General features: G+C 66.5%; 1 protein-coding gene and 1 long non-coding RNA gene across 2 annotated transcripts in view; one reads left to right on the forward strand and one right to left on the reverse strand.

Annotated features, from left to right (window-relative positions):
- TNS3 (tensin 3) overlaps positions 1-27481 on the reverse strand; it is a 102697-nt gene that overhangs the window by 20013 nt on the left and 55203 nt on the right. The window contains 11 exon segments of the mRNA XM_036327197.1: positions 4950-5033; positions 5118-5250; positions 5505-5674; positions 8187-9410; positions 15809-15913; positions 16795-16860; positions 17154-17283; positions 22339-22414; positions 24565-24625; positions 24999-25111; positions 26170-26253. Coding sequence (XP_036183090.1) covers positions 4950-5033; positions 5118-5250; positions 5505-5674; positions 8187-9410; positions 15809-15913; positions 16795-16860; positions 17154-17283; positions 22339-22414; positions 24565-24625; positions 24999-25111; positions 26170-26253 — 2246 coding nt within the window.
- Positions 5658-6843, forward strand: LOC118665888. Its single transcript, XR_004970754.1, has 3 exons — positions 5658-5812; positions 6252-6395; positions 6547-6843. It is a non-coding gene; the product is annotated as an uncharacterized LOC118665888 (long non-coding RNA).

Genomic DNA, 27481 nt, shown 5'->3' on the forward strand with positions numbered 1-27481 from the left:
GCGACCCTGGCCACGGGCGACTCCTCTGGCCACCGGCTTGCTCTCCACAAGGCAGTGTTTTGGGGTCCCCTCTCCTTGTTATTTGCCCCCCTTCCTTCCAGCAGAATCCACCACGTCGGCCGGGTCAGCAGAATCAGAGGCAGCAGGACCCAGACACGGGCCGGGCCGGCCACCCTGTCCCCGCCCCTGCCCCTGCCCCTGCCGCCCAGGCAGCCTCGAGCTCACCGCTCACCACGGAGGTGGGAGAAGTCGGAGGGGAGACTCAGGGAAGGACCCCACCGCTCCTGGGAGGTGGAGGGGGAGGAGCTGGGCCAGCCTTGGCCCTGTCCTGGGGGCCCCGGGGCAGGATGGGCCCGGCGCATTTTTTTCATTTTTCTGCATTTCTTGGTTTTAGCAAAAGAATGTGCTGCGCTGGGAAGCAGCCGGCGGCAAGCCCACATCTGCGAGCCAGGCGCTTGCCAGCCGGGAGCCACGCTCAGACAAAGCAGGCCGTCTTCCGAAGCTGCCCCAGCTCCGGCGGGCCGGGCGGGGCAAGGGACCGGGAGCCTCAGGGACCCCAGTGCTGCCTCCACAGGACAGAGCCCCCTCCTCCCAGTCCTGTCCCCCCTCCTGGCTGCAGACCCCACCCCCAGATCAGGTTTCAGCATGGGGGCCCGCACGTGGCAGAAGGCTGCTGGTTGGGTGGAGCCTCACCTGGGCACCAGGCGCAGATCCGTCCAGGGAAGGGCCTGGGGGTGGGGCGCGGGTGGCGGTGCTCTGCGGCTCGTCCCCCAAGGGCCTGGGTGGCCAGCGGTGTCCCACACGCACGGGGGCAGGGCCGCTCTGATTCTGCGTCCGGGGAGCTGGGGCGTCCCGGGGGGAGCTGGGGCGGGCGCGGGGCGGCCACCTCCCGGAGGCCCATTCAGAGGCGCCCTGAGCACTGGCCGAGGAGGGGCTGGCCTGGGCGGTGTGGGCGGGCTGGCGGTCAGTCCCGGGCAGTGGCTCCGCCCCGCTCAGCTATGTGCTGGCTTCCTCTGGAGTCTTCCCCCTTTTCCTTTCCCCGCCCTTTCATCTCATAAACTCCCAGCCAGCGAAACCTTTGCTCTTCATTTCAGTCCCGGGCCAGTGCCACCCTGTAGGACACCCAGACCGGCCTGGGGGGTCCCCCACCCCAGGACCTGCCCCTCAGGAGCCAGCTCCCCCAAAGTGGGACCTGGCTCCCTGGTCCGATGCTCACAGCGGAGAACCAGCCCTCCAGCCGCCACCAGAATCCGGGTCAGCCCTGCGCCTGGCCCCTGGCCCTGGGTGGGGGCATCGCCCCTGAGGCCACCCCTGCCCGAGTGCTGGGGACCTTCCACCTGCCCCTGCCCTGCTCTTTCTGGCCCAGGTGGACCCCAACACCCTGCCCAGAGCCACCTGCAGGCTCCCACCTGCACTGAGCCCAGCACCGGCTGGGATTGCCTCACCAGCAGCCTGCTGGCCATCTAAACACACACTGGCCCTTTCCTCCCTTCTCTGTCATATTCTGCCCTCTCTCTGAAAGGTCAGCCCCCACAAACCAGCTGGTGAAAAACTCCTATACATTCGTCAAAACCCATTTCAAATGGCCCCCACTGCTATAGGACTTGGGACCCTGACCCTCAGTCAGCATGCGCTCCATTCCTGTGGCCTGGACAAGTCCCTGGAGCAGAGGAGGGGCTCTGCCGTGTGTGTGGCCTTCGGGATGGAAGCCTTCCTCGGTTTACCCCCAAGCCCAGCGCGGAGCGGGCACCCACCCTCGCCTCGCCTGCCTCCTGGTCGGGCACAGCCCCACCCACCACCAGCTCCCAGTGCTGACACCACCCCCCGCCCTCCCAGGACACGGTCCACCCCCCTCCCAGCCGGCACCGCCTCCCACACGTTCGGAATGGGCCCAGGCGGTGCCCAGGCAGCAGCCCCCGTGCAGCCCGGGCCACGGCCAGGGCAGGGCCAGGAAGAGCCCAGGACCCCCCGTGGCCGCAGCACTTCCTCTGCTTGTTTGTTTCCTGTGTCTCGGGGCAGAGGCTGTCGGAAATGCAGGCTCAGCGAGGGCGGCCCAGCTTTCCCACGCCCCTCGCTCCTGACGGGAGGAAGGCAAGCGGAGCACCAGGCCCAGGAAGGGCTGGGACGGACGGACGGACAGACGGCGCTCCTCGTGGGCAGCAGCCATGGGGGAGGGGGGTGCTCCTCGAGGGGCAGCTTTGCTGGTGCAAGTCACACGCGGGAACTCGCCCGAGACTGAGCGGCCCATGGCGCTGGGTCTCGTCCGCAGCGGGGACGCCACGGGGCCCAGGCCGCAGGCCCCGGCCGGTCGCCACGGACGAGTGCGCAGCCTGAGCCGCCAGGCGGCCTCCGCACAGGCCCCCGGGGACCAGGCGCGGCCTCCCCGAGGGTCAGGCGCTCTCCGGTCCCTCACCCACGACTGACATCGGAAAACGAGGCCAACGTCTCACCGCGGCCTCTCCAGGAGCGAGACGGGACGGACAACAGTGAGCAGCCCAGAGGGGGACGCGGCCGGGCCCAGCCCTGCCTCCCCAGGCCCCCCCTGCCCCCCGGGGGCGCAGCCACTGCAGGTGGGAGCCCAGGGCCACTCCAGGCACAGCCTGGGACCCTCCCACCGATGGACAGGCAACCTGGGGCCCCGAGGTGAGGCCTAGACTGCACAGCCATGAGGGGAGCCAGGGGGGAGGGGGAGGAGGACGGGAGGGAGGGGGGAGGGAGGAGAGAAGGAAATCTCTGGCAAGCAGAGGCCTCAGGAAGGCCTGCTGTCCGGGTGCGAGAAGGTGGGAGCTGTGGGGGATCAGGAGGCAGACTCGTTGCCTAAGGTGCCTGGAGAGGGCGCAGGGAAGGGGGAATGTCCCCTGGGTGCCCCCTCCTGGCCCAGCCATCCTAAGGCACCAGCAGGACAGTGCTCCACGCCCGCCCAGCCCCTGGCATGCCCGCAGGCCCATGGGTCCCGGGGGCCTCTGTCTGCCTGGTGCCACTCAGTGAAGGGACCCAGGTTCCCCCACGACAGGAGCGTCCAGGAGGGCGGGGCCGGGACAGAGAGGGCGTCTCCGTGACCCACACGAACGACAAACGAAGAGGAATCTTAGAAGCCCCAGTGACCAGGCCTCAGCCAGAGCCTGGGCCACTCTGCACCCCCCTCCCCCTGTCCCCCCTTCCCCCCATCCCGGGAGCTGCTTGTCCAGCACCGGGAGGCCCTGCTAGGATCCAACTCCACGGTCGCAGAGAAGGAGCTGCAGACAGACTGACCTCAGCGACGCCCGCGTCACGCGGCCCCACCTCCTGCTCCCCAGGAGGCCCCGGCAGCTGCCCCTCCTGCACCCGTCCTCTCCCCCCCTGCCCCCGCACGCCCTCCGCAAGGCCCTGCCTTTTCTCAAAAGGATGGCGTTCTCCTGGCTTTGGGGTTTTTACAAGCTCCCTCTTCCTCTACACGTGCACGTGTGTAAACGCGCAGGAAGCCACGAAGACCTCGACCAGGCACAGCCGTGACCACACATACACACACACGGGACACACACATACACATGGTGCACACACACACACGGGACACACACACACGGGACACACACACGAGACACACACGGGACACACACATGAGACACACACATATGCACACGATGCACAGATGGTACACACGCACACACACGGGACACACGTGTGCCATGATAAAGTCCATGAGAACAGACTAGAACGTGGCAGGATCTAACCCAAACAAGACGCTCGGCCAGGGGGCCCCCTAATTTGGGGCCAGCAGGTTCCACTGTGAACACCCCAAGGCTCCGACAGGCTGAGCCACACCAGTCACCAGGGTGAGCCTGGCGCCCCGTCCACGCCCCCGTCCCTCCGTGACTCCGGAGGCTGACCCTCCTCGGCTCCACCCCCACATCCTCCCCAGGGAGTCCCGCGGGGCGTGGGCAGCGAGGACGGCACCGGCCTGCCCTCCCTCCGGGCTGCGAGGGAGCCGTCCGCACGGGGCCCGGCTCAGAGGCTTGGGAAGAGGACAGCCCGCGGGGCGCTGGCGGGCACTCCCAGGGGGACACCCCCAGGTTCACAGGCAGGGCCGCCCGCACCCCTCACATCGCCTGTCCCAGCGGGGCGGCACGCACGGGGACACGGCGCCCGCGTGGCTCGGTGTCGGACCGCGAGCTGTCCCCTCGCCCCGCGGCTGACCGCTGGCCCTGCCCGCCCCTGCGGCTCATTTTCACGCAGTTTCCAGCCGGCACCTTCCCTTTCTCGTGTTCCACCGGGGGGCAGGGCAGGGGGGTGACAGGAGCTGCCCCACCCCAGCCTGTGGGCCCCCACCCACGGGGCCTGCCCAGGTCGCACACGCCACTGTCCCACCGGCTCCAGCCCCTGGCAGACATTCTCAGTCACATCACGAGGCGCCAAAGAGCGAGTCCGCAGGGAGGGGTGCAGGCCTGGCAGAACGTTCCCGTGCCAGGCTTTGAGGACTGACCACTTCTTCTGAAAACAAAACCACAGCCTCGCCCGCAAGTGCCTCTCCCTGGATGGGCACGGGGTCTCCTTGCTTCCTGGGGAAGGCATGGCAGGGGGCTGAGCACCCCATCGCCGGCAGGTAACACTCCGCCCGCCCCGCCCGGGCCCCTGACACGCCGGCGTGGAACCCTCCAGAAGCTGCCCACCCCAGCCGCGGCCACGCCCCTGGAAGCTCGAGGGCAGGGCCCAGTGTCGAGGACACAAGGAGCCAGGACAGGTCAGGGCACCGGGCGTGGCGAGGGTTGCCTCACCGCCTGAGCGCGGGGCCCCTTCCTCTTAAAGGGGGTCCCGTGTCTTCTCCCAAGTCCGCGCTGCGCCCCGCTGCCCGGCCGCCGAGGCCACTGTGACCTTCCCCAGGGGCCCGCCTCACAGACACGCAGCCGATCTGGGCGGCAGGCGGAGACGTGACACACACAGAAGACGCGCCTGGAGCAGGGGGCGGCCCTTACCGTGAGCCGCTCGGTACAGGCCGCTGGCGCTGCCCATCGGGGGCCCGGGCGGGCTGAAGGCGGGGTGGTGCGGGGGCGTGGTCACTGGAAGAGACGCAGGGTGAGCAGGGCCGTGTCCGTGTCCGGAGGCAGGGCGGGGACCGGGGGTGCCCTTCCCTCCGTCCTCACCATACGGCGTCAGCGGAGACACGGGGAACGCCGGGGTGGGTGACGCGGAGCCGCTGCCGGTCTTGCTGGGAGAGAAGACCCTGCCGTCGACCACACATTCACCGAGGTTTGCGGGATGTGCGGGAGTCACCGTCTGAAAGCAACACGGCCAGGGAGGCCGCCCTTGAGTCAGCGTCTGAGGGTGGGGACGGGGGATGGGGATGGGGCTGGCTCCCCACCCACAGCCCCACCCGTGGGTCAGGGGCCGAGTGATTGAGAGTCGGCAGCCGCACCCCTGGGCCCCCCACCACACCCCTGCCGCTCGGGAGCCCCTGGGGGGCAGGCGGGCGGGGAGGCCGGTGGGGGATGGGCTGCGGTGGGGGCTGGGCTGCGGTGGGGGTGCCGTACCTCCTTGGCATCTGCTGGCGACAGGAAAGGCGCCCGGCCCGGAGCCTGCTCCACGCCCAGGGGTGTCCCCCACCCGCACTGGGAGAAGGCCGGCCCCCCAGTGTGGTTGTCGTACTGGCCGAGGCTCGGCTTCCGGAGCCTTCTGCGCAGCAGCTCGTCGCCCGGGGAGCCTGTGAGGAGAGACACACGGCTGCGGGCGGCGTCACGGGCTCGGCCACCGCTCCTGAGAGACACGCCTGCTTCCTGTCCGCCTCCCGGGCCGGCGCCAGAGGGACTGTCTGCTCCGCGTCTGGAACTGTCTGCGCACAGTAGGTGCTCAGGAAACACGGGAGAAGGGACGCCCAGGGCCGGGCACGGGGAGGGGGGAGCACCAGGGCCGGGCACGGGGAGGGGAAGGCCCGGGCATGAGACTCCTGCCTCCTGAACGAGCCCCTCTCCCCGGACACTGAGCTGCCTGGCTGGTGGGGACAGGAGGGGCCTGAGGGAGGCGTCTCGCCATGTCCTGCTCCTGCGTCGTAACTGTCGCCAAAGGCGCAGACGGAAAGGCCCGCACGGGGAGGGGCTGGGGCGCCGTTGACAGGGGCCGGCCGGCTCCCGTTCCTCCCGCGCATTTGAGTCTCTCCTTTATCACCGGCCCCCCAAGTGACTCACTGGCCTCCTCACACACGTCGCCTCAGCAATCACAGCGCCACGCGGGTCCCGGGCCGCCCGCCCTCGGGCCCACCTCCTGTTTGTTTTCACGCTTAGGAATGCGAGGGGGTTTCCAGAACCCTCCATGGTGCGGGGTGCCACGGGGAGACACTCACAGCTTTCGTACGAAGTCAGAGCTGTGGCTCCCGGCCGGTCCCTGCCGCCCTCGTCCTGACCTCTAACCTCCACCCACCTGATCAGGTGAGTGCGTCGTTCTCCCGGGGGCCCTAAGGGGCTCCTCTCTCTACCCGGACACGGAGCCGCCCCCCCCCCCGCCCCGCCACCCCTCGGGGGCCGTCCTCCAGCCGCCTCACACCTGCGGGCTCCTCGGGAGTGAACGAACTGCCTGCAGGTGTCCAAACAGACCCCGTGCCTGGGCGCTCACGCACTCCATTCCGTGGCCAGAAAGTTAAACAGCTCAACTGTCCGTCACCAAGGAGCGGACAGCTGCCCACAACGGCCGTTCACACACGGAATACTGCTCAGCCCTGAGCAGGGACGAGCTCTGACCCACGACGATGCAGGGAAGTGGGAAACATGATGCTAGTGAGGGGCTCGGACCTGCCTGCTCTGCCTGCTGTGCCCCCTCTGCCTGCTGTGCCCCCTCTGCCTGCTGTGCCCTCTGCCTGCTGTGCCCGCTCTGCCTGCTGTGCCCTCTGCCTGCTGTGCCCTCTGCCTGCTGTGCCCGCTCTGCCTGCTGTGCCCGCTCTGCCTGCTGTGCCCTCTGCCCGCTGTGCCCGCTCTGCCCCCTCTGCCCGCTGTGCCCTCTGCCTGCCCTCTGCCTGCTCTGCCTGCTGTGTCCTCTGCCTGCCTGAGGCCAACAGCCAGGCCTGTGTCTGGGCCATCTGTGGCTCGGGGTCAGCTGTGCACAGCCTTCCTGCCAGAAGGTCAAGGTCATTCCCAAATGCCACAAGGGTCTGAGGATTAGTGTCTGGTTTTCTGAGACGGAACCTGCCGACATGACCACGGTTCTGAGCATGACGCCCCCTGAAGGCCGTGCTTCCTGCACGGGGAGCAGAGGGCTGAGGGCTCCGCAGCTGAACTTGCGGCGAGTGAGCAGGCGCGGAGAACGCTGCTGGTCTGGGGCCGAGGGTCACGTCCTTCCCTTCAAACGCCACGGAGTCACTTTTATATAAAGGAACTGAGATTCTCTCAAAGCAAAATTCCAGCTTCGGCCCCGGCCGGTGCTCAGTCGGCGGGAACGTCATCCCGCACCCCCAAGGGTTGCGGGTTCAATTCCTGGACACACGCCTAGGCTGGGCTTCGATCTCTGGTTGGGGCACATGCAGGAGGCAGCCGATCAATGTTCTCTCTCCCTTCCTCTCTCTAAAAAGCAGTAATAATATTAAAAATCTTTAAAAGGAAAATTCCAGGAACGAAAGTGGTGAGCTTCCCAAACGATTTCAGCTCGAGCGCGGAGCAGACACCCCAGGCCCCGCGCTCTGTCCTGCATCACCTCGCGGATGAGGAGTCCCTGGGGACTGCGTTCCACCAACGGGAAAACCATGAAGCTAAAGCCCCTGGGTGGTCCTCAGCCCTGACCTCCCCTCCCCCGTCCGCACGGTAGGTCACTGCCTGTCCACTGCGGTCATCTGCCTTCCCAGGTCCAGCGGCTGGACAGGACGGCCGACCGGTCCTTCCCCCACATCTCGGGGACGAGGGCCCTGCAGCCCCGCCGGCTCCCTGAGTATGGGCCGCTCGGCTGCAAGGGTGCACCAAGGGTGCACCCAGGGTCCCCACGAGGCTGCACTGCCCTGTGCTGGGCCCTGGAGCTCTCGCCCTGGATTCCGCCACCTCAGCCCCTGCTCTCCTGAACCTGCCTCTCTCCCCATCGTCCCTCCGCACGCCCCCTCCACCCACTGGCAGCCTCTCACCACCAGGATGGGGCCCCAGGGTACGCACAGGGCCAGCTGCCACCTCCACCCCCACTCCGTCCGAGGCCACGCGGCAGAACACGACGCGTGAGTGTGCGCCCGGGAAACGCCAGCTCACCTTGCTGCCCGGGGGGCCGGCCGGGGTCCCCTCCTCTGTCCTGCAGGCGGCCGCTGGCCCGGGGCCCACCCCCCACGCCATCTGGGGCCGAGGGGCTGCTGGCCAGGCTGCCCAGCTTGTTCATGTGGGTGGGGAGGGGCTCGAAGGTGGGGTCCAGCTCCAGGATCAGCCTGTTGAGCTGGTCGATGGACTGGTCGATGTCCAGGGTGGGGGAGCCTGGGGAGGGGTCCGGGCTGGGCTCCGGGCCAGTCCCGTTGACAGCGCTGACGCCTGGGAGCCTGGCATTGCCGGCTCTGCCGGGAGTGGGCCGCTGGGTTTCAGGGGTGTGTGGTCCGGGGCCTGTGGCCACTCTGCTGCTGGCCCCCCGGGTGGGGATGACCGGGAGCCCAGGCTGGGCCTGCACCCCGCGGGCGCTGTCCCCCGGGCCTCGGGCCACAAGCCGGGCCTCCCCATCGGAGGCGAAGCTGTACTGGTGGGTGGCCACCATCTGCTGCTGGCGCACCCAGGTCTGCGTGGAGTAGCCGCCCGGCTCGTAGGCCGGCATCTGGGCCAGCGCGCAGGGCGCCCGGAGCTCGGGCGGCGGCGGCTTGGGCTCGCAGCTCCCGAACGCCTCCCGTGCGAACAGGGGCTGCCCGCCGAGGCCCAGGTCCGGGACGGGGGCGCCGTGCGGGTCCTCCCCGGCGCTGCTGCCGAACCCGTCCGACAGGAGCGAGTTGTGGCTGCTCTGGTGGCCGGCGAAGGGGCCCAGGGCGGCCGCCGGGTGTCCCTCCGAGGAGGAGAGGGTCCCCACGCTGTCCACGCTGCGCAGGTCGTGGCTGGGCACCTCGTCGTCCAGGATGTCCGTCTCCCGGTCCTTCGCCGCGGCGGCGTCCCCGTTCACGTGGACCTGGGCCGGCACGACGTGACGCGTCCCGCTGATCTTGCTACAAGCATCGGTCATGTCCTTGACGGGGCTTCCGGAATCTTCTAGGCCAAAGCCACTGAGCAGCTGGTCCAGCTCGGCCTTCTCCTGGGGGCTCAGGCCCCGCGGGGGTCCCGGGGCCAGGGGCTCCTCCGTCCGGTCCGTCCGCGCCGAGGCCGTGGAGTGGCCGGAGTCGCTGCTCACCGACAAGGTGTGGTCGCCGTGGTCCGGGCTGCTGGCGGCGGGGACGCCGGGGTCCAGGGCGCTCTTCTTCCGCACCTTGGCGTACAGGCTGCCGTCCACGGGGCCCTGCGTGTGCAGCACTGGGGGAGGGAACAGAGAGGCCGTCAGTCCCGGGGGACGGGGCCCTGGGAATGGGGTGGGCATCTGGCCAGACAAACTCCGAACGGACAGCGCAAGCACCGAGTCCCCAGCCCTGCACCCGAAAGCCCACGGACAGCGGCTCAGGTGACCAGTGTCTGCCCGGGACGTTTCTGCCTTTTTCCTTTTTTTTTAAAGGAATTTTTCTTTTTAAAAAAATATTTTTGTTGATTCAGAGGCAGGAAGAGGGATAGAGAGACAGAAACATCAATGATGAGAGAGAATTATTGATCCGCTGCCTCCTGCATGCCCCCCACTGGGGCTGGAGCCCAGGCATGTGCCCTGACGGGAATCGAACCCGGGACCCTTCGGTCTGCAGGCCGACGCTCTATCCAACGAGCCAAACCAGCCAGGGCCGTGTCTGCCTTTTTATGCAGCGACAGTCATTCAGAGTCGCCTGCCGGAGGGCTCACTGTTAGTTCCACCAGCAGGGGGGATGCTGAGCTCAGCCCTGCCTGCTCATCCCCGAAAATCGAGCAGGAACGGGGCCCCGAGGATCAGGCAGGCTTCCCTCCCCGCCGTCAGCACCCACGGAGCCAGGCCCACTCCTCCTGGACAGACAGCGCTGGGATCTTCTCAAGTCTCGTGTCCTCGATGGGGAAAGACAGGGCAGGACCGGCCTCGGTCTCCCCGCCACTGCGGCGTCTCTGGGCCAGGGAGGGGCCGAGGCGACAGGGGCAGGACTCAGACACGGACGCCAACGCCGCCCCGATCGCCACACAACGGCCAGGAAAGGAAACGGCGGCCTTGGGTGTGCGGGGAGCCCACCCAGCAGCCAGCACCAAGGCCCCCTCAGAGGACCCGCCTTCCCGGGGCCAGGGCCTCGCTGGCCGTCACCCACAGACACGGCCTGTCCGCCGCCCAGGGACACGCAGGCGCAGCACGCAGAGCCGGAAGGAAGACGGGCCGTGCAGTTGGTGCCTCATTAGAGGGCGGCGGCTGCGTCACCCACCCCCCCTCCCCCCAGCCCCTGGCCTCTGACAGGTACGTTCTCACAGGAGGGAGAGGTTCTCAGAAAACATTTCCAAAGCACCTGAGAAAACAAGGAAGCTCAGAAAAGATGAAAACTTCCTTCCCATCACGGCTGAACACAAATTAACCCGTGTCCACCTGTGCACTCAGGCGTGTGCCCAGGTGTGTACCCAGGTGTGTGCTCACACGTGTGTGCCCAGGTGTACGCTCATAGATGAGTTAAGGATCAGCCCGATAGAGACACTCCTTCCAAACGCTAACCACTGAGCCACCAAACAGGTGCAGAACTGAATGTAATGCCCCAGCTCTGCTTCCGCAGAAAGTCACCCCAAAACAAGGTGGGCAAGCCGGCTGGCCATCAGCCACCTGCCCTCTCCCATCTCTGCCTCTGTGAGTCTGTCCTCCTTGGTGACAGGTTTACTTAAAAAGCAACTTTTTGTCCAGGTGCTCAGCGGTTGAGCATGGAGCCAGTAACCAACAGGCCACTGGTTCGATTCCCAGTCGGGCAGATGCCCGGCTTGTGGGCTCCACCCCCTGTGGGGGCGTGCAGGAGACAGCCGATCCATGATGTCTCTCTCTCATCGATGTTTCCATCTCTCTATCCCTCTCCCTTCCTGTCTCTCTCTAAAAGAAAATCATTAAAATACATACATTTTTAAGAAAAGCAACTCTTCACTGTGAAAGAGCTGGAGTGCCCCTCCCCCCACAAGCCCTCCTCGGAGAAGCGGTCGTCTCCGGGCGGATGGGGAGGGGTGTGTGCAGCTACCCCCCATTTTCTGAGACTCTTTGGAAATACTTTCTGAGACCCTCTCCCTTCTGTGGGAATGTGCCTCTCAGACGGCACAGGGCTCACCCAGCACAGGCTAGGCTGCTGGTGCTGACGGCCAGGGACCAGGCGCCCGGGGGTCCTCCCGGGGGGGCGGCCTGGGGGGGGATGGGACCAGAGGGGAGGAGAGGCAGGTGCACCTCCCAGGCAGTCAACGGGCAAGAGGCGGGAAGAGGGAGCGGACAAGAGAAGGGGTGTGGCCAGGCCAGGCTGCTCCAGGTGAGTTATTCCCACGTCAGAGGACAGTGAGCCTGAAACTGGCCTGTGAAGCCCACAGCTCATCCCAGCGCCTCCCGGGAGCCAGGGCAGCGGCCGCCCGGAGGGTCCCACCGCGTCCCCAGCAATGCGGAGCCGCAGGGCGGGGGAGCCCGCACAGGTGGGAATCGGAGGCTGGGGGGCCGTGGGGGCCCTCCCTGCGGTGGAACCCCGCTGAACACCCCCAGGAATTCCAGCCCGCCTCGCCCCTGCTTCCCGCTCCTTAACTGAGGAATCCCAAACCCAACCCACCACTTTCTGTGCGATCAGCAATTTAATGTCAGAAAGGAATTTGCCTGAATGTTTTCTCTGCCGTTTCACACGCACACACGCCGTTCCTTAGCAACGACTCGAGCGCCCTGTCTCCATCCCCGCCCCCTCTCCCACCCATCGTGAGGCGGCTCCGGTCCCAGGCAGAGGCCTGGGCTTGGTGGCTGCTGGGTGGACGTGCGCTTCGGCCCCGATCACCAGTGCGCCCGCCGGTCCCCACGGCTGCTCAGCTCGCCCCCCCAGACCCAGCCCATGAAGGACGGCCCCTGCCCGCCCGCCCGACCCGCCGCAGGACGGGCCTCCTCTGGACACGGCCCCAGCAGCCCCGTGGGCGCTCTCCAGGTGACTCGCTCCGCTGGCCACCAGCCACAGCAGCACGTCCAGCTGTCCCCACCGTGGAGGTGCTGGTGGGACCGTCTGCACAGCTCCCTGTGGCCACGGAGGGCGCCACGGCCTCGGCCCCCAGGACAAGTGTCCAGAGGAGAGACCGCCCACCAGCTGCCTCTGCACCGGACGCTCTGCGTGGACGCAGCCCCACAGGCTCGACTCCGCCCGGCACGGGGTGGGGGTGGGGGGGGAGGAGAAGCTGCAGGGAATGACGTGCAGAAGGAAGGTTCTGCTGGTTCTGGTGGGTTCGGGACAGGACAAACCCCTACAACTGTGCACTAAACAGAGTGAACGTCACCGCGTGTAAATCACACCTCGATGTAGAAATGACCGTGGGCCCGGCCGCGCGGCTCCGTGGCCGAGCATCAACCTAGGAACCAGGAGGTCAGGGCTGATTCCCCGTCAGGGCACAGGCCCGGGTGGCGGGCTCGATCCCCAGTGCGGGGCGTGCAGGAGGCGGCCGAGCCAGGATTCTCTCTCATCACGGATGTTTCTCTCCCTCCCTCTCCCTTCCTCTCTGACATCAGTAAAAATGTTCACGAAATCAAGACAGAACTGAGACGCACGGCAGAACGAGCCGCCCTGCGGGCCCCTCCTCCCCGCTCCCCCGCCCGCTCCCCCGCTCCCCCCCAGGACCTCCCGGGCCCCGTGGGCAGCGACCGGGCTCTTCCCTGGGAGGCTGGCCCGGCCCGGCCTCCCTTTGCTAGGCTGGCGGCCTTTTCCATCAGTGGCTCCGCTGCCTGTGTCCGCCCCCTCCAGCCTTCCTGGCATCACCCGTCTGGGCTTGACCCGGGCCTGAGCACAGCGTGTGGCCTTGGGCGAGTTCTTGGGCCTCGCCGAGGGCTGCCCTGGGGTCCCGGGGTCCCGGGGTCCATTCTGGGGCGCAGAGGCCGGGGCACAGGAGAGTCCCCTCGTGTCTGACTAATGTCTCAGCTCAACAGACCTTATGCTCAGAGAACTACCCTGGAGAACGGATTTAAAAAATGTGTCCAGGCTCCGTAAGCCACTGCCACGACTCAGCCCGGCCCAGGCCTCCTGCAGACCGTCCGTCCTGGGCGGCTGCAGCCGCTCTAACTGCTACCAGATCTACGTTCACTTCCATGCACCAGAGCCCGCCTCCTGCTGAGCTAAGACGCGCCTGCCTTTGTAGGGAATACCTCCCGCGGCAGAGCCAACAGGGCTACGAGCCGGCCGGCCAGCCGCCCGCCCGCCCGCGCTGGGCTTCTGAGCACATCCCTGCAGCCGGCAGAGACCCCGCGGCTGACGGTCAGCAGCACCGCGCCCTTTGCCTCTTTTTCAAACAGGAGCAGCCCAGGGTGGTGACAGACCACTGCGTCCCCACGGCGTGACGTGCGGCCCCGTCCCCCGACAGGTAAACGCCACTGCTCTCCGGGCGGGTTTCCAGACGTGCCCCCCACAGCACCTACTTCTCTTCCTGAGGGTGCACGCCCAGCGAGCCCAAGCTCAGAGCCGAGCCCCAAACTCAGAGCGGCCTGAGGGGCCAGGCAGGAGGCTCTCGGCAGTGCCACGGCCGCCGTGCCTGCCAAGGGGCTGCTGAGAGGTGCCGCGTGGAGCACCCAGGCTCTGCAAATGTTTTCTAGAAACGAGCGGCCTCTAGATTCTTGGAGAAACAGACCAGAGAAAAGGCCAGCGGAGGAGTGAGGCGCTCCGGCCGGAGCAGCCGCCTCCGGGAAGGGGCGTGCCCGAGGGACCCACCTCGGGGAGGTCTGGCTCCGGGTGTCCCGGGGCGGCTCCGGAAGGCAGACACCGCGGTGGGACACGGAGGGGCTGCGGCTGGCATGTCCTGGATGTGGCGACTGGACGAGGCGGCTGCGGGGGCCAGCGCGGCCCCTCTCCCGTGCCCCAACCTGCTGGCCTGCCCAGGGCACCGGCCTGGCAGCCTCTGCAGTGCAGCCAGGCCTCTCAGACACGCCCGCCTCAAACCTTCCATCCCGCGAGGCAGCAGTCACCCTGCTGACCCGAGAACCAAGTCTCCTGAGGCGGGCGGCACGGCCCCTCCTGCCATGGCCCCTCCTGCCATAGAAACCCCGGCTGTCACTCAGCTCCCAGCCTCCTCCGCGCCCACCGCCACCATCTCCTGCCTCGGACGCTCTGTCTGTTGTGCACCCCCAGGCAGAACGGCTGTCCCGGCGCCAGGGGCTTTGCAGAAGCCACCCACCCTCACCCAGACACATACATGCATGCACACAGCCACGCACACACGCACACACACGCACACACACACACACACGCACACACACGCCTGCCTACCTTCCACGCCGCCCAGCAGCCCCTTCAGCCTATGTGGGACCTGCTTTTCCTTTTCCGGGAAGAAAGCTCCAGCCCAGAGCAGCAGCATCCTGGGGGGCGTGGCTCCCAAGGGCCGGCCTCCTCACCCCCCAACCCAGCACCGCCTCCCTCCCCCGCAAGCATGAGCACAGGAGGTGGAGGAGCCTGTTGGCTGAGCAGGGACTTTGACTCCCCAAAAGGCCAGGCGATGTAAACAGGAGGTGGGGCTCAGTGCACTCAGGGTTGGTGAAATTTGAACCCTGGAGGCCCAGGAGGCGGAGAAAAGCTCCTCAAGGCAGGGCCAGGCACCAGGCCTCCCCCGCCCTGCCAGGCAGTGCCAAGCGCGGGTCCTGGGCCAGCTTCTGCAACCACTGCCTCCTCTGAACACCAGCCAGGACGCGGCCTCCGCCTCCCTCTCCTGGGCCCTGCGAGGTCCCACGGTGGAGGCTGTCACCCCGAAGCGGCGTTCCCCTCACAATTCCCTCCCCCACCCCCATAACGGGCAGCTTTCCCTCCCCGGGCCCTGGGTCTGCTCGCTCTGCACACCTTCGGAGGAAGGCCCAGACCTGTGCTGAGACAAGAGGGAGGTGAGAGAACCTGCGCCCATGACAGGGGAGGGGCTGTGTGGGGGCCCTTCTCTCTCAGCTCCTGGTTCCACGTATCACGTATTTAAAGGCGGCGCTCTTTCCTGCCAGGATGTCTGAGCCCCACAAGGAGGAAGTGCACCTGCAGGGAGAGGCCTGGGCCCGCCCGTCACCCGGGTCTGGTCTCAGTCGGTGGTTGAAACAGATGAACCTCCGAGGTCCCAGGAGCCCAGGAGACTCTGTGCCCACGGACACCAGTCGCCTCCGGTGGCCTCTCCCCGTCAACCCGCACACACAGCCCTTCCCTCCTTCCCGGCGGCCCAACCAGAGTGCACATCCGAGGTGAGCGGAGAACAGGGGTGGGAGGGGGGCTCATGAGCACAGACGTGACGCAGCCCCGAGCCCAGGCCAGCAGCGACACAGAAACAAACCGGAAGGCCTGCTGCCACGGCCGCCCGCCCCGGCCCCGACGCCTCGTGTGCAACGGGAAGGGATGGGGAGGGGAGCGGTCCCTGGCGACAGGCGGTTACACCATCGGCGGGGAAGCTCCCAGGTGGTCGTCTTACCGACTGGCCACCGCCCATCACAGCCCCACCAAGAGCCTGACCCAAGTCGCCAAGCCTGATCTCGCAAGCACCCCAAACCCCTAAGGGCGGGGTACTGCCCTCTACACAGAAGGTGGGGTTCCCAGCCTCCCGGCCCCTCGGGGACCGTCCTGACCCAATGTGTGGCAACGATGCCAGACCCCCAGACGCACCTTCCCCGTCAGCTCCCAGGTTCTCGTACGAGTCCCAGCGGATCAGCGGGTCGGCCGTGTTGAAGTCCACGCTCACGCCATGGTTGCTGCGGAAATGCTCACAGCCTGCAGGGGGCGGGGACACGGATCAGTCAGCCGAGCCGGCAGCTCTGGGGCTGGGCACCTGGTCAGCCCTGCCCTCCAGGCCTGGCATCGCCACGCAAGCCCCCACCGACCCGGACACATCACTGCAATGGCTCTGCAAGAAGGAAAGGCGGGTGCGGCCCTCGGCCCACGCGTGCGGCCGGGCCCAGAAGCTCCCGGCTGTCGGGGGCTGAGCCAGGAGGGCGACCAGCTCACACAGCGAGTGCATGCGGGGTTGAGAGGCCACACGCAGGGATCTCAGGGCGGGAATGAGCCATAAGCCGAGGATGAAGGGCTGGTGGCTCTTCCAGTGCATTTTCAGAAGCAGGAGAATCTACTTTAAACACAAGTGTTTGCGACTGCAGAACGTGTCATCTTCTTTAGAAACAGCGGCTGTTCGGTAAGGAGAAGCATAAACATTTGGCGTAACCGCCCCCAGGAGGAGGGACAGAACTTAGGGGACAGGACGTGGCCCGTCCTCGCCGCTAATAGCCTACGATGAAGACCTGTATCAGGAGCCTGCACCGTGTGGCTCAGTGGGTACAGCGTCAGCCAGGGACTGAAGGGTTGCAGGTTCGATTCCGATCAAGGGCACGCACCTGGGTTGCAGGCTGGTTCCCGGGCCGATCAGAGGCAACTGATCGATGTGTGTCTCTCACATCGATGTTTCTCTCTCTGTGTCTCCCCCTCCCTTCACTCTCTCTAAAACTCAATGGAAAAAATATCTGCAGGTCAGGATTTTAAAAAAACCCACAACAAATAAAAAAAGCCGATATCATGAAAATTTCCAAACACGGGCAAAGGTGGGCGACATCCAGAGACCCCATACCAGCCCCCGCAGGCCAGCCCCGCCCTGCACCCACCTTGGATCCTCTCGGGGGAGGCCGAGAACACAAGCTCAATCTTCCCGCTGGCAGGAAAGCGATCGTCTGCAACAGAGAGCGATGTCAGCGGCACGCGGGGGGTGAGGGACAGGGCACGGAGGCCGGTGTCCCCCCACCCGGCCAGGACACGCAGCCCAGAGCCGCCCCAGCGCCCGCACGGACACGTCCGCGGCTCGCTGTTTCTCTAGAACGCCTGCTGTGCTGTCAGCTGTCAGCCCTTCCTGGCACTGGTCACAGTTTGGTCCAATGGGTCGTTAGGGGAGGGGCAGGGAGAAGAGAGAATCCCAGGGGCACCTGTGGCACCTCCACACTGTCCGCCTCCATCCGCGGGGCCTCACCTTGGCAGGCGCTGTCCAGGTCCTGCTTCCCGAACACCAGGCTGCAGCCCTGCACGGCGCCCGTGTGGAACTGCAGGCGGAAGATGACGTCGCGGGTGGCTGAGCGGTACTTCTTGTGGTAGCATTTCACCTGGGGAGAGGAACGCAGGCTGCGGACAGCCCTTCTCCCTTCGCCTGCGACAGCACGGGCACGCACGGGAGGGCTGAGGAGGCTGTGGCTGTGCACGGAGGCCGAGGAGGGCCGGGCTGTGCACGGAGGCCGAGGAGGGCCGGGGCTGTGCACGGAGGCCGAGGAGGGCCGGGGCTGTGCACGGAGGCCGAGGAGGGCCGGGGCTGTGCACGGAGGCCGAGGAGGGCCGGGGCTGTGCACGGAGGCCGAGGAGGGCCGGGCTGTGCACGGAGGCCGAGGAGGGCCGGGGCTGTGCACGGAGGCCGAGGAGGGCCGGGGCTGTGCACGGAGGCCGAGGAGGGCTGGGCACAGGTCATGCTGGGCTGTCCCCAGGGGACCCCGGTGCGCAATGCCCAGGTCTCAGTCCTCGATGGCCACCCCAGCCACGCAGACGCCCCGCAGGCAGTCTCCTGGGGAGACGTGTGCCGCGTGGAATCCATGGGCTCTTTCTCCTCAACATCAACAAATGGTCGTGAGGAAGCGTTTCTGTCGTCTGAACTCTCCGTGTTCCCACAAAAGAAGCAGGCGGTCATTACCGTCTGTGATGTGCAGCATGCGTACGAGTGGGCTGCGGTTAGAGAGAGACGGGGGCACAGGGAGGGAGAGAGAGAGGAAGGCAGGAGACGGGAGGGAGGCAGAGAGACACAGAGGGAGGAAGGCAGGGGACGGGAGGGAGGCAGAGAGACACAGAGAGAGGAAGGCAGGGGACGGGAGGGAGGCAGAGAGACACAGAGGGAGGAAGGCAGGGGACGGGAGGGAGGCAGAGAGACACAGAGAGGAAGGCAGGAGACGGGAGGGAGGCAGAGAGACACAGAGGGAGGAAGGCAGGGGACGGGAGGGAGGCAGAGAGACACAGAGGGAGGAAGGCAGGAGACGGGAGGGAGGCAGAGAGACACAGAGGGAGGAAGGCAGGAGACGGGAGGGAGGCAGAGAGACACAGAGGGAGGAAGGCAGGGGACGGGAGGGAGGCAGAGAGACACAGAGGGAGGAAGGCAGGGGACGGGAGGGAGGCAGAGAGACACAGAGGGAGGAAGGCAGGGGACGGGAGGGAGGCAGAGAGACACAGAGGGAGGAAGGCAGGGGACGGGAGGGAGGCAGAGAGACACAGAGGGAGGAAGGTAGGGGACGGTCTGTGAGGTTCGCACGTCTGAAGGTGAGGAACGGCTGGAACATGCTGTGCGGCCGGCACGCACACCCTCCAGCCTTGCTCTCTACCAGCCACAGGCGACCTGCCGTGCTCAGGGTGGACTCTGAGCCATGACGGGCACGTGGGGGGCGGGTCCCTATGTGAGGGATGCTGACCTGCGGGCCCTGAGCTGCTGATGGCAGGTGCTGGTCTCTCAGCCCCGCCCAGTCCCTGGCCGCACCGAGGCAGCTCTCATCTCCATCCACAGCAGCCAAGCACCTGGCCCGGGGGCGAGGCTCGAGGGCCAGCCTGGAGCACCTGCCGGGCTCAGGGTTGGCCAGTCCTGCTCCCCACGCCCAAGGCCAGCCTCCCGATGCACCCCCGAATCATCGCAGCTCCCGCGTGGGTAACACAGACCGCAAAAACGGGGGGACCCCCAGTGCACCCCTGACCGGGAGAGTCAGCCGTTTCGCCGGCTGTGCGGGTGGCTGTCTAGACAGGCCTCAGGAATGTCTCCCGGGAAAGCGCCCGCCGCAGGGGTCTCGCTGGTCCTCCCGCAGCCCGCGCCCCGAGTCCACGGAGCCAACGACTGGGGCTCCACTGGCCCTTCATTCCCGCAGGCGGGTCAGCAGGTGCTGCTGCCCCTGAACCCCCGGGGCCCCAGCGCTGGGACCACAGGCGGGAGGAGCCCAGCCCCGCAGCCCAGGGGACTCGGACAGTCGGGGGAAGGAGGTACACGCAGGAAGCTGGGAGGTGGGGACAGGAGGCCCCGAAACAGCCGCCTGGAGCCAGTACAGGGAGAGGCAAGCCCTGCCCTGCCCTCCACGCGCAGGACGCAGCGCACAGCGGTCTCTGCTCCTGGAGGCCCTGGGAGCGTCCCGACCGGAGCCTGCAGCCTGCAGCCTGGGGCCCGAGCCGCAGCGGCCACAGCGCAGGATGAGACACGCAGGACGCGACGTGTTTACCGGCGAGCGGGCTCTGGGCGCCGGCCAGGCTCCCACGGGCCGGCCCCACGCCTTCCTCACCCGGTGACATAACGCCCGCGTGTTCACCGCGCCGGCGCCCTGCCCTCCCCTCCCGCGGAGGAGCTGCCCTTCCGCGCCAGGTGTGCCGGCCGGGGCAGGAGGGACAAGCACAGCTCCCCTCGCCCGCGCCTTCCGCCCGCTCCCCGGCCAGCGTGGGCAGGGCCCGGCCGCCTCCCCTGGGGCCCAGAGCCGCCCAAGGGCCTCAGCGGCCAAGCTCTTGAGGGAAAACGAAGGCCGCACATGCACCCGCCCCGGAAAGGCTGGGGCTCCTTCCACTCCGGCCATTTCCGCCACGTGCAGAGGTGCCGGCCCGGCCAACCGCGGGCAGCCAGGCGCACGGAGCACACAAGCGCCGGCGGGTCACGGGGACGCGGAGCGGGGACCGGAGGGGACTGGGACCTGTCTTGCCCCTCAGACCCAGCAACCAAAGGGCCCCGGCTCGGGGACACGCCCACCCCGCTCCCGGGACACGCCCACCCCGCTCCCGGGGCAAGCCCACCTGGCTCCAGGGACACGCCCACCCCGCTCTGGGACACGCCCACCCCACTCCCGGGACACGCCCACCCGGCTCCCGGGACACGCCCACCCCGCTCCCGGGACACGCCCACCCGGCTCCCGGGACACGCCCACCCCGCTCCCGGGACACGCCCACTCGGCTCCCGGGGCACGCCCACCTGGCTCCAGGGACACGCCCACCCCGCTCTGGGACACGCCCACCCCGCTCCCGGGACACGCCCACCCGGCTCCCGGGACACGCCCACCCGGCTCCCGGGACACGCCCACCCCGCTCCCGGGACACGCCCACCCGGCTCCCGGGACACGCCCACCCCGCTCCCGGGACACGCCCACCCCGCTCCCGGGACACGCCCACCCCGCTCCCGGGACACGCCCACCCCGCTCCCGGGACACGCCCACCCCGCTCCCGGGACACGCCCACCCCGCTCCCGGGACACGCCCACCCGGCTCCCGGGGCACGCCCACCTGGCTCCAGGGACACGCCCACCCCGCTCCCGGGAAGGGCCCAGCATCTTCTCTTCCTGCGCTGACTCCTCGGGTCATTTTCGGGAGGGTCCGGCCCTGGGATGTGCACAGCGGCACGGGCGCGACCCCAGGGGCCCCTGGTCCTCGGCTGTGCCAGGAGCCCCGCGCCCACCTAGGAACCTGCAGCTTGTCCCTGCGCCTGGGCAGTCACACCAGGCCCCTGGCCCGCAGACCCCGGCACCGCCCAGCCCTGGAATCTGAGCTCTGGGAGTGGGTCTGCCCGGCCACCCAGGGAACCGGCCTCACTGGGAACCTTCCAGGAGGGTTGCTGGGTGAACACAGGGAGACAGGCGGACCGCGCCCCCGGATTCGGACGCTGGAGCGCTGCCCCGCGTCTGAGGCTGTGCTCAGAGCTGTGTCTCTAGGAGGTGGTGGTGGTGGGGAGGTCACCAGGGCCTGACCCATGTGACGGCCTCACAGGAGAGGCGAGGAGGACAGAGCGGGGTGCGCAGGAGGCAGCCCGCCCATGATTGTCTCCCATCGTTGATGTTTCTCTCTCTCCCTCCCTGTCTGAAATCAATAAAAACACACTTAAAAAACAAACAAAAAACTAAGCCCAGCCACGAGAAACCTCGCCTCCCGTCCGGCTCCTCGGTGGCTGAGAACGTGGGTTCAGGATGGGACCCTCAGTGCTCCCGCTGGGGAGCGGATGCCAGAGCTTTCACTGGGGCGTTGGGGTGGCCAAGCGCTCAGCTCCATGCCTTGCTGCTGCCTCACCCCCTCTCATCCCCTCAGGACCTGAGGGCCCTCTTCCCGCGGCCCCTCCCCCACAGGCCCCTCCCCCATGACCCTTCCCCCACAGGCCCCTCCCTTTCAGTGGCCAGGGAGGCTGGACAGACCTGAGGCCCCAGCCAGAGGGCTGCTCCCCTGGTAAGTGTGTGCAGGGTGTGGGCGTGCCCAGGGTGTCAGTGTGCCCAGGGTGTGGGTGTGCCCAGGGTGTGGGTGCCTGTGGTGTGGGTGCCCAGGGTGTGGGTGCCCAGGGTGTGGGTGTGCTCAGGGTGTGGGTGCCTGTGGTGTGGGTGCCCAGGGTGTCAGTGTGCCCAGGGGTCTGTGTCCTCCTGACCCCACTGGCTTGATACTGTGAGAATTCAGGTGGGACACGATGGAGTTCACAGCCACTAAGAAACAGTCTTAAAACCCATATTTTTAGGGGAAATGCATGCGAATCCTCAAACGATGAATGAATCATTTATAATAAAACAAAAAGCTACCCCTTGGACCGTGTCACCGATCCGGGCCACACAAGCTCCACACAAGCTAATTTCTGTGCCCACCTCCCAGAATCACTTCACACGTATGACGTTTTCTATGGTCAAGATGCATGAAAGGCAATGATGGTTCCACCTGAGAACCGGCCCAGGAATCAGAGCCTGCTCGAGGAATCGGCGTCTGAGCATTAGCCGCCCGCGATGACCCCGCTGAATCTCACACTCGGCTGCCAAAGGCAGGTCCACGACTTATATCCTCCCCTGAAGGCCTCTGACCAACAAAGGCTGCACCTCATGGTTGGGAACGTGGCCGCGGGGAGGACAGTGGCTGACACGCACTGAGAGGCTATGAATGTGGCCGCGGGGAGGGCAGTGGCTGACACGCACTGAGTGGCCGTGAACGTGGCCGCGGGGAGGGCAGTGGCTGACACATACTGAGCGGCTGGGATAGACTCTGTCCCTCTTGGTACAGCGGCTTCCCTCAGATTAATCAGCTGCCTTGAGGTAACGGCTACTCCCCCCTTCTCACAGGTTTCTGGGGCCCAGGTTCCCTGTCCCTGTTCTAGGGTGATGTTTCCCCCAAGGGGTGGCCGGGGCGCCGGGGGCCAGCACTCACCATGATGTCCCCTTTCAGGAGCTGGGCCGGCTCTATGGCGATGTAGATGCGACTCGGGTTTTCGGGGCCAACGTTGCTTTGGAAAAACAAGGAGGCGATGGTCACGTCATCTCGGGGCCTCCCGGGAGGAGGCATTTGGAGAAAAGCACCCGACAACTGGAAGCTCAGAGTCACACAGAACTTCTGAGGGCCCGGCCGGCTCCTGGGATCCTCGGGGACAGGGTACAGGAGCGGAAGCTGCCGGCCAGGCAGGAGCCGAGGCCTCGGCAGGGACCGCAGGCCACCCCGAGCGCACGGGCACGCGCAGGACACGGGGCCCACGCCTCGCCTCGGAATCAGCGGAGGGCGCTGTGCCCCGGCCCGGGCCCAGTGAGCCAGAAGCGAGAGCAGCTGGTTTTCAGTGGCGACATGGGGGTGAGGGCACTTTTCGCCTCCACTCACTCTCTGAATGTTCACAAGGTGCCTAGGCCAACACCAAACAGCCCAGAATGGGTGCAAATTCTGAGCTTGGTCTGGCCGGCGTGGCTCAGGGGCTGAGCATCAACCTACGAACCAGGAGGTCACGGTTCAATTCCCGGTCAGGGCACAGGCCCGGTTGTGCGCTCGATCCCCAGTGCGGGGTGTGCAGGAGGCAGCCGATCCCTGATCTCTCATCATTGGTGTCTCTCTCTCTCCCTCCCTCTCTCTGAAATCAATAAAAATATATTAAAAAGAAAAAACAAGTTCGGAGTACAGTGGGGCCTTGACTTACGAGTTTAATTCGTTCCATGACGGAGCTCGTAACTCAAATTACTCGTATGTCAAATCAACAGTGAGTAAGTGAGACACGTGATGCTGGGCTGATGTTGTGGCGTTCACTGTGACGTTTGCTGCGCCAGCTAGCGGTGGGGTATCTGAAGCTGGCTCGTGACCCGAATTTTAGCTCGCAACTCAAAGCAAAAAATCAGCCGAGAGACGGCTCGTATCTCGAAAAACTCATTAGTCGGGACACTTGTAAGTCAAGGCCCCACTGTATGTGCATCTATCCTGTCTAAAATGCAAGTGCAGCCCTAATCGGTTTGGCTCAGTGGATAGAGCGTCGGCCTGCGGACTGAAGGGTCCCAGGTTCGATTCCGGTCCAGGGCATGGGCCTGGGTTGCAGGCACATCCCCAGTAGGAGGTGTGCAGGAGGCAGCTGATCGATGTTTCTCTCTCATCGATGTTTCTAACTCTGTCCCTCTCCCTTCTTCTCTGTAAAAAATCAATAAAATATATTTTAAAAAAATAAAATGCAAAGGGCAGAGAAAGGCCAACAGTAAAGGCCGTCACAGGGCAGGACGTGCTTCCTTCCCCACAGCACGTGGGCCCCGCCCTCTGTCCACGCCCCACGGTGAGCCTGACAGCCACCCAAGCGGTGGCGTGTTGCGGTGTGACGTATGGCATGTGGCATGTGGCGTGTGGCGGTGTGGAGGTGTGACGTGTGGCGTGTGGCGGTGTGGTGTATGGCGGTGTGGAGGTGTGGAGGTGTGACGTGTGGCATGTGGCGATGTGGCGTGTGGCGGTGTGACGGTGTGGCGTGTGGCGGTGTGGTGTATGGCGGTGTGGAGGTGTGGAGGTGTGACGTGTGGCATGTGGCGATGTGGCGTGTGGCGGTGTGACGGTGTGGCGTGTGGCGGTGTGGTGTATGGCGGTGTGGAGGTGTGGAGGTGTGACGTGTGGCATGTGGCGTGGCGTGTGGCGGTGTGACGGTGTGGCGTGTGGCGGTGTGGTGTATGGCGGTGTGGAGGTGTGGAGGTGTGGCATGTGGTGATGTGGCGTGTGGCGGTGTGACGGTGTGGCGTGTGGCGGTGTGGTGTATGGCGGTGTGGAGGTGTGGAGGTGTGACGTGTTGCATGTGGCGATGTGGCGTGTGGCAGTGTGACGGTGTGGAGGTGTGACGTGTGGCGTGTGGAGGTGTGGCGTGTGGCGGTGTGACGGTGTGGAGGTGTGACGTGTGGCATGTGGCGTGTGGCGGTGTGGCGGTGTGGCGGTGTGGCGTGTGGCATGTGGCGTGTGGCGGTGTGACGGTGTGGCGGTGTGGCATGTGGCGTGTGGCGTGTGGCGGTGGTGACGCTGGGCTGGGACGCAGCACCAGCCACCGAGGAGCACTGACCACGGGCATCCTCTGCCCCACGCCCTCCTGTTGCAGAGCTGGCCCGACTGCCCGATGCCACTCCTGGCACAAGCCCACGAGGCCGACGCACTTACTAGATCCCCGAGGTGTAGACGGGCTGCATGGCCTGGTACAGCTTCAGGAAGGGCCGGCACACTGCAGGAGGGAGAGAGGGAGAGAGAGGGAGGGAGAGAGAGAGGGAGAGTGAGGAAGACAGAGAGAGAGAGAGAGAGAGAGAGATCTTCCGTGAGCCCGAGGAACCATGCAGGACGCGGGGAGGGTGACAGAGGGAAAGGTGCATGAGCCGGCGCCCACTAGCTGCCTTCGGCTTGGACTCAGCGCCGCAGTCGGACGGCAGCGTGAGGGGCCCGGGGTCGCCTGGGCTGTCTGTCCTTCCTGATAAGCGAGTGGCCCCACCTCGCAGAGGGGGCTCTGTCCAGTCCTGGCCAGGGGGCCTGGGCCTCAGGATGGAGGGGTGCCCGTGCAGTGCAGGGACAGGGGACCTCAAGCCCGCAGTGGGGACACTCACCCCCGCCCGTGTCGAAGTTGGGGGTGCCGTGCAGGATGACGAAATGCAGGAAGAGGGGCGAGGCGTTCATCTTCACTGTCCCCGACAGCAGCCCGCTGAGAAACTGGACGTACCTGCAAGGCACCGGCAGTGAGCGCCCAGGTGGCACCTCATGGCCCGCCCCGCGTGGAACTCAGACGACGGCCATGCAGCCCGTGCGTCTCCGGTGGTGCCTGCACGTCCCACATGTGCCCGTGACCGTCAGGGGGACGGTTCTACAGGGACGAGTCTGCCCGGCCAGCGTGGCCCAGTGGTTGAGCATCGACCTATGAACCAGGAAGTCACGGTTCTCTTCCCGGTCAGGGCACACAGGGGAGGCAGCCGATCCATGATCCTCTCTCATCATTGATGTTCCTGCCTCTTTCCCGCTCCCTTCCCCTCTCTCTCTAAAGTCAATAAAAATATATTTAAAAATAATAATAAAATAAAAATAATTAATGGGATGTTTCCTCGCTGGGCCCTGGGGCTCGGGGTGTGGGAGGGGCCGGAGCGGGGACCCAGCCTGCCATGCCCGATGCTGCCCGACCATGGCCCCTCCCTCCTCCCAGGGGGGCCTGACTCCAAGCACCAGGAAACCCCCCAATATCCGACCATGGCATGGGTGTCCCCCGCCCAGGACGGCCGCCCTCCGACCGAACCACCAACAGGCTCAGCCTCACATATTTTTTAAAAAATCTCTAAGTTACGCCTGCAATTCACGCATTGTGCTCCATTAGTTCAAAATAGGCCGCTGGGTTTGTGCATGAAGCAAGCTGAACCGGTTAAACACAAAGTTAGGCGACCCAGCTGCCAGTCCTGCTTTGAGGAAGGTGCCGAGTTCCTCTCCTGGTGCTCCCACCGTCCTGGTGGCGAACAGCTCCTCTGTCCTGCAGCATAAACAGGGGCTCCCCAGGGTCACCCGGGGGGAGCCCTGGGATCAGAGGGCTGGCTGCCACCAAGCCTGGCCACCAGGGGGCTCCACACGCCTCCCCTTTCATCCAGGGGCTGCCTGTCAGAGCCACCAGGTCAGCAGGAGGGCGGCCCTGCCTCCAGCACCAGCGAGCCCTCCCTCCCGCTCCTGGCTGCCCGGGGCCCTCTGTCTGCCGGTGCACCCATGGGCCCTCATGGCCGCCCCCTCCGGCGGGACACGTACCGCTTCTGGGAGGGCTGCATCAGAGCGGAGACCTTGTCGTCGTAATACTTCTTCATGGCAAACCTGTCGAGGGCCTGGTCGGCGCTGGGGAGGAGAGACGGCGTGTCACCCGGCGCGGACACGACCGAGGCCGGTAACAGGCACGTCCTGGGCTGCGCTGGGCCCGGCGCCAACCAGGTCCCCATTCTTTGGGGCACCATGAGAGCCACCTTCGCCTCTCCTCCCGGACCCGGGTCCCCACAGACACGCCGAGGACACAGAGGACCCAGGCGCAGGCCCCTACCCCGTAGGAAGCAGCAGCCCCGCCCAGGGCTGTGGCCCCAGCTGACACCGCACGGCCCCTGGCCACACGCCTCCGACAGGGGAGCGGGCCAGACTGGCGGGCGGACCACGTGTCAGCGTCACAGGGGAGCGGACGCGCCCGAGGCCACCCTCCGTGGGCACCCCCCCGTGCCCCAAAGGTGTGTTGGGGACCCACAGGGGCGGCCGAGTGCTTCCACGGGGAGTCACGGCCCGAACAGGCTCAGAGGTCAGAACCCGCGGCACCGGGAGGAGACGAGGCCCTCGGGCGCACGGCTGTTTGTGCCGTGACTCACTCCACGCCGGCTCCTCCGGGAACCCCTCCCGGGCACAGGGGCTGTCTCACCCCCCGCTGCCCCCGATTTCAGCACAGCCCCTGGGATGTGAGGTCAGACGGCGTCACCAGGCTCAGGGCCGCCCAGAGCTCCCTGGAAAGTCGGGTCTGAGTGGGGCCTCTGCTTAGAGAAACATGGGTGCTCGTGGCTCCAGAATCGCGTCAGAAATGGGCCAGGGCAGGGGCCAGGCTGGAGGCACCGAGCAGCAGGAGGACGGTGGCCGCCCCCGTGGGCCCACACGGGCCGCTGGGCTGGGTCCCGGGCGCGGTGGTGGCGGGGGCACCGGCTCTCACGTGCTGTGAACACGGTTTCGTAGAAAAGACACCCGTCCCTTGTCTGGCAGCCCCTTGTGTTAGTGAACGCGCTGGTGCTCATGCCCGGCGGCGTGGCTCCCGGGGCGTGGCTCCCGGGGCGGGGCGAGTGGTGAGCAGGGCCCTGCCGCCCACGCGTGTCTCCAGGAGCCGGTGCGGATGCTCTTCCCGCTCTGCGCCCGAAACTTTCCGCTTGGATCTCGGAGCGGAGTCTGGCCCGAGGAGCCCGCTCCCTGGACGACCGGGGAGGGACCTTGAGGCCCAGTCGTGACAGGCCCAGCTGTGACTGCTGCCGCGGCCACGTCGGCGGAGGGTCCGCAGCAGCCGCCGCTGCCCTAGGGCAGGGTGGGCGGTGGGAACCACTTC

The sequence above is a fragment of the Myotis myotis genome, unplaced genomic scaffold (genome assembly GCF_014108235.1).
Source record: "Myotis myotis isolate mMyoMyo1 unplaced genomic scaffold, mMyoMyo1.p scaffold_m19_p_11, whole genome shotgun sequence".
NCBI classification, from domain to species: domain Eukaryota; kingdom Metazoa; phylum Chordata; class Mammalia; order Chiroptera; family Vespertilionidae; genus Myotis; species Myotis myotis.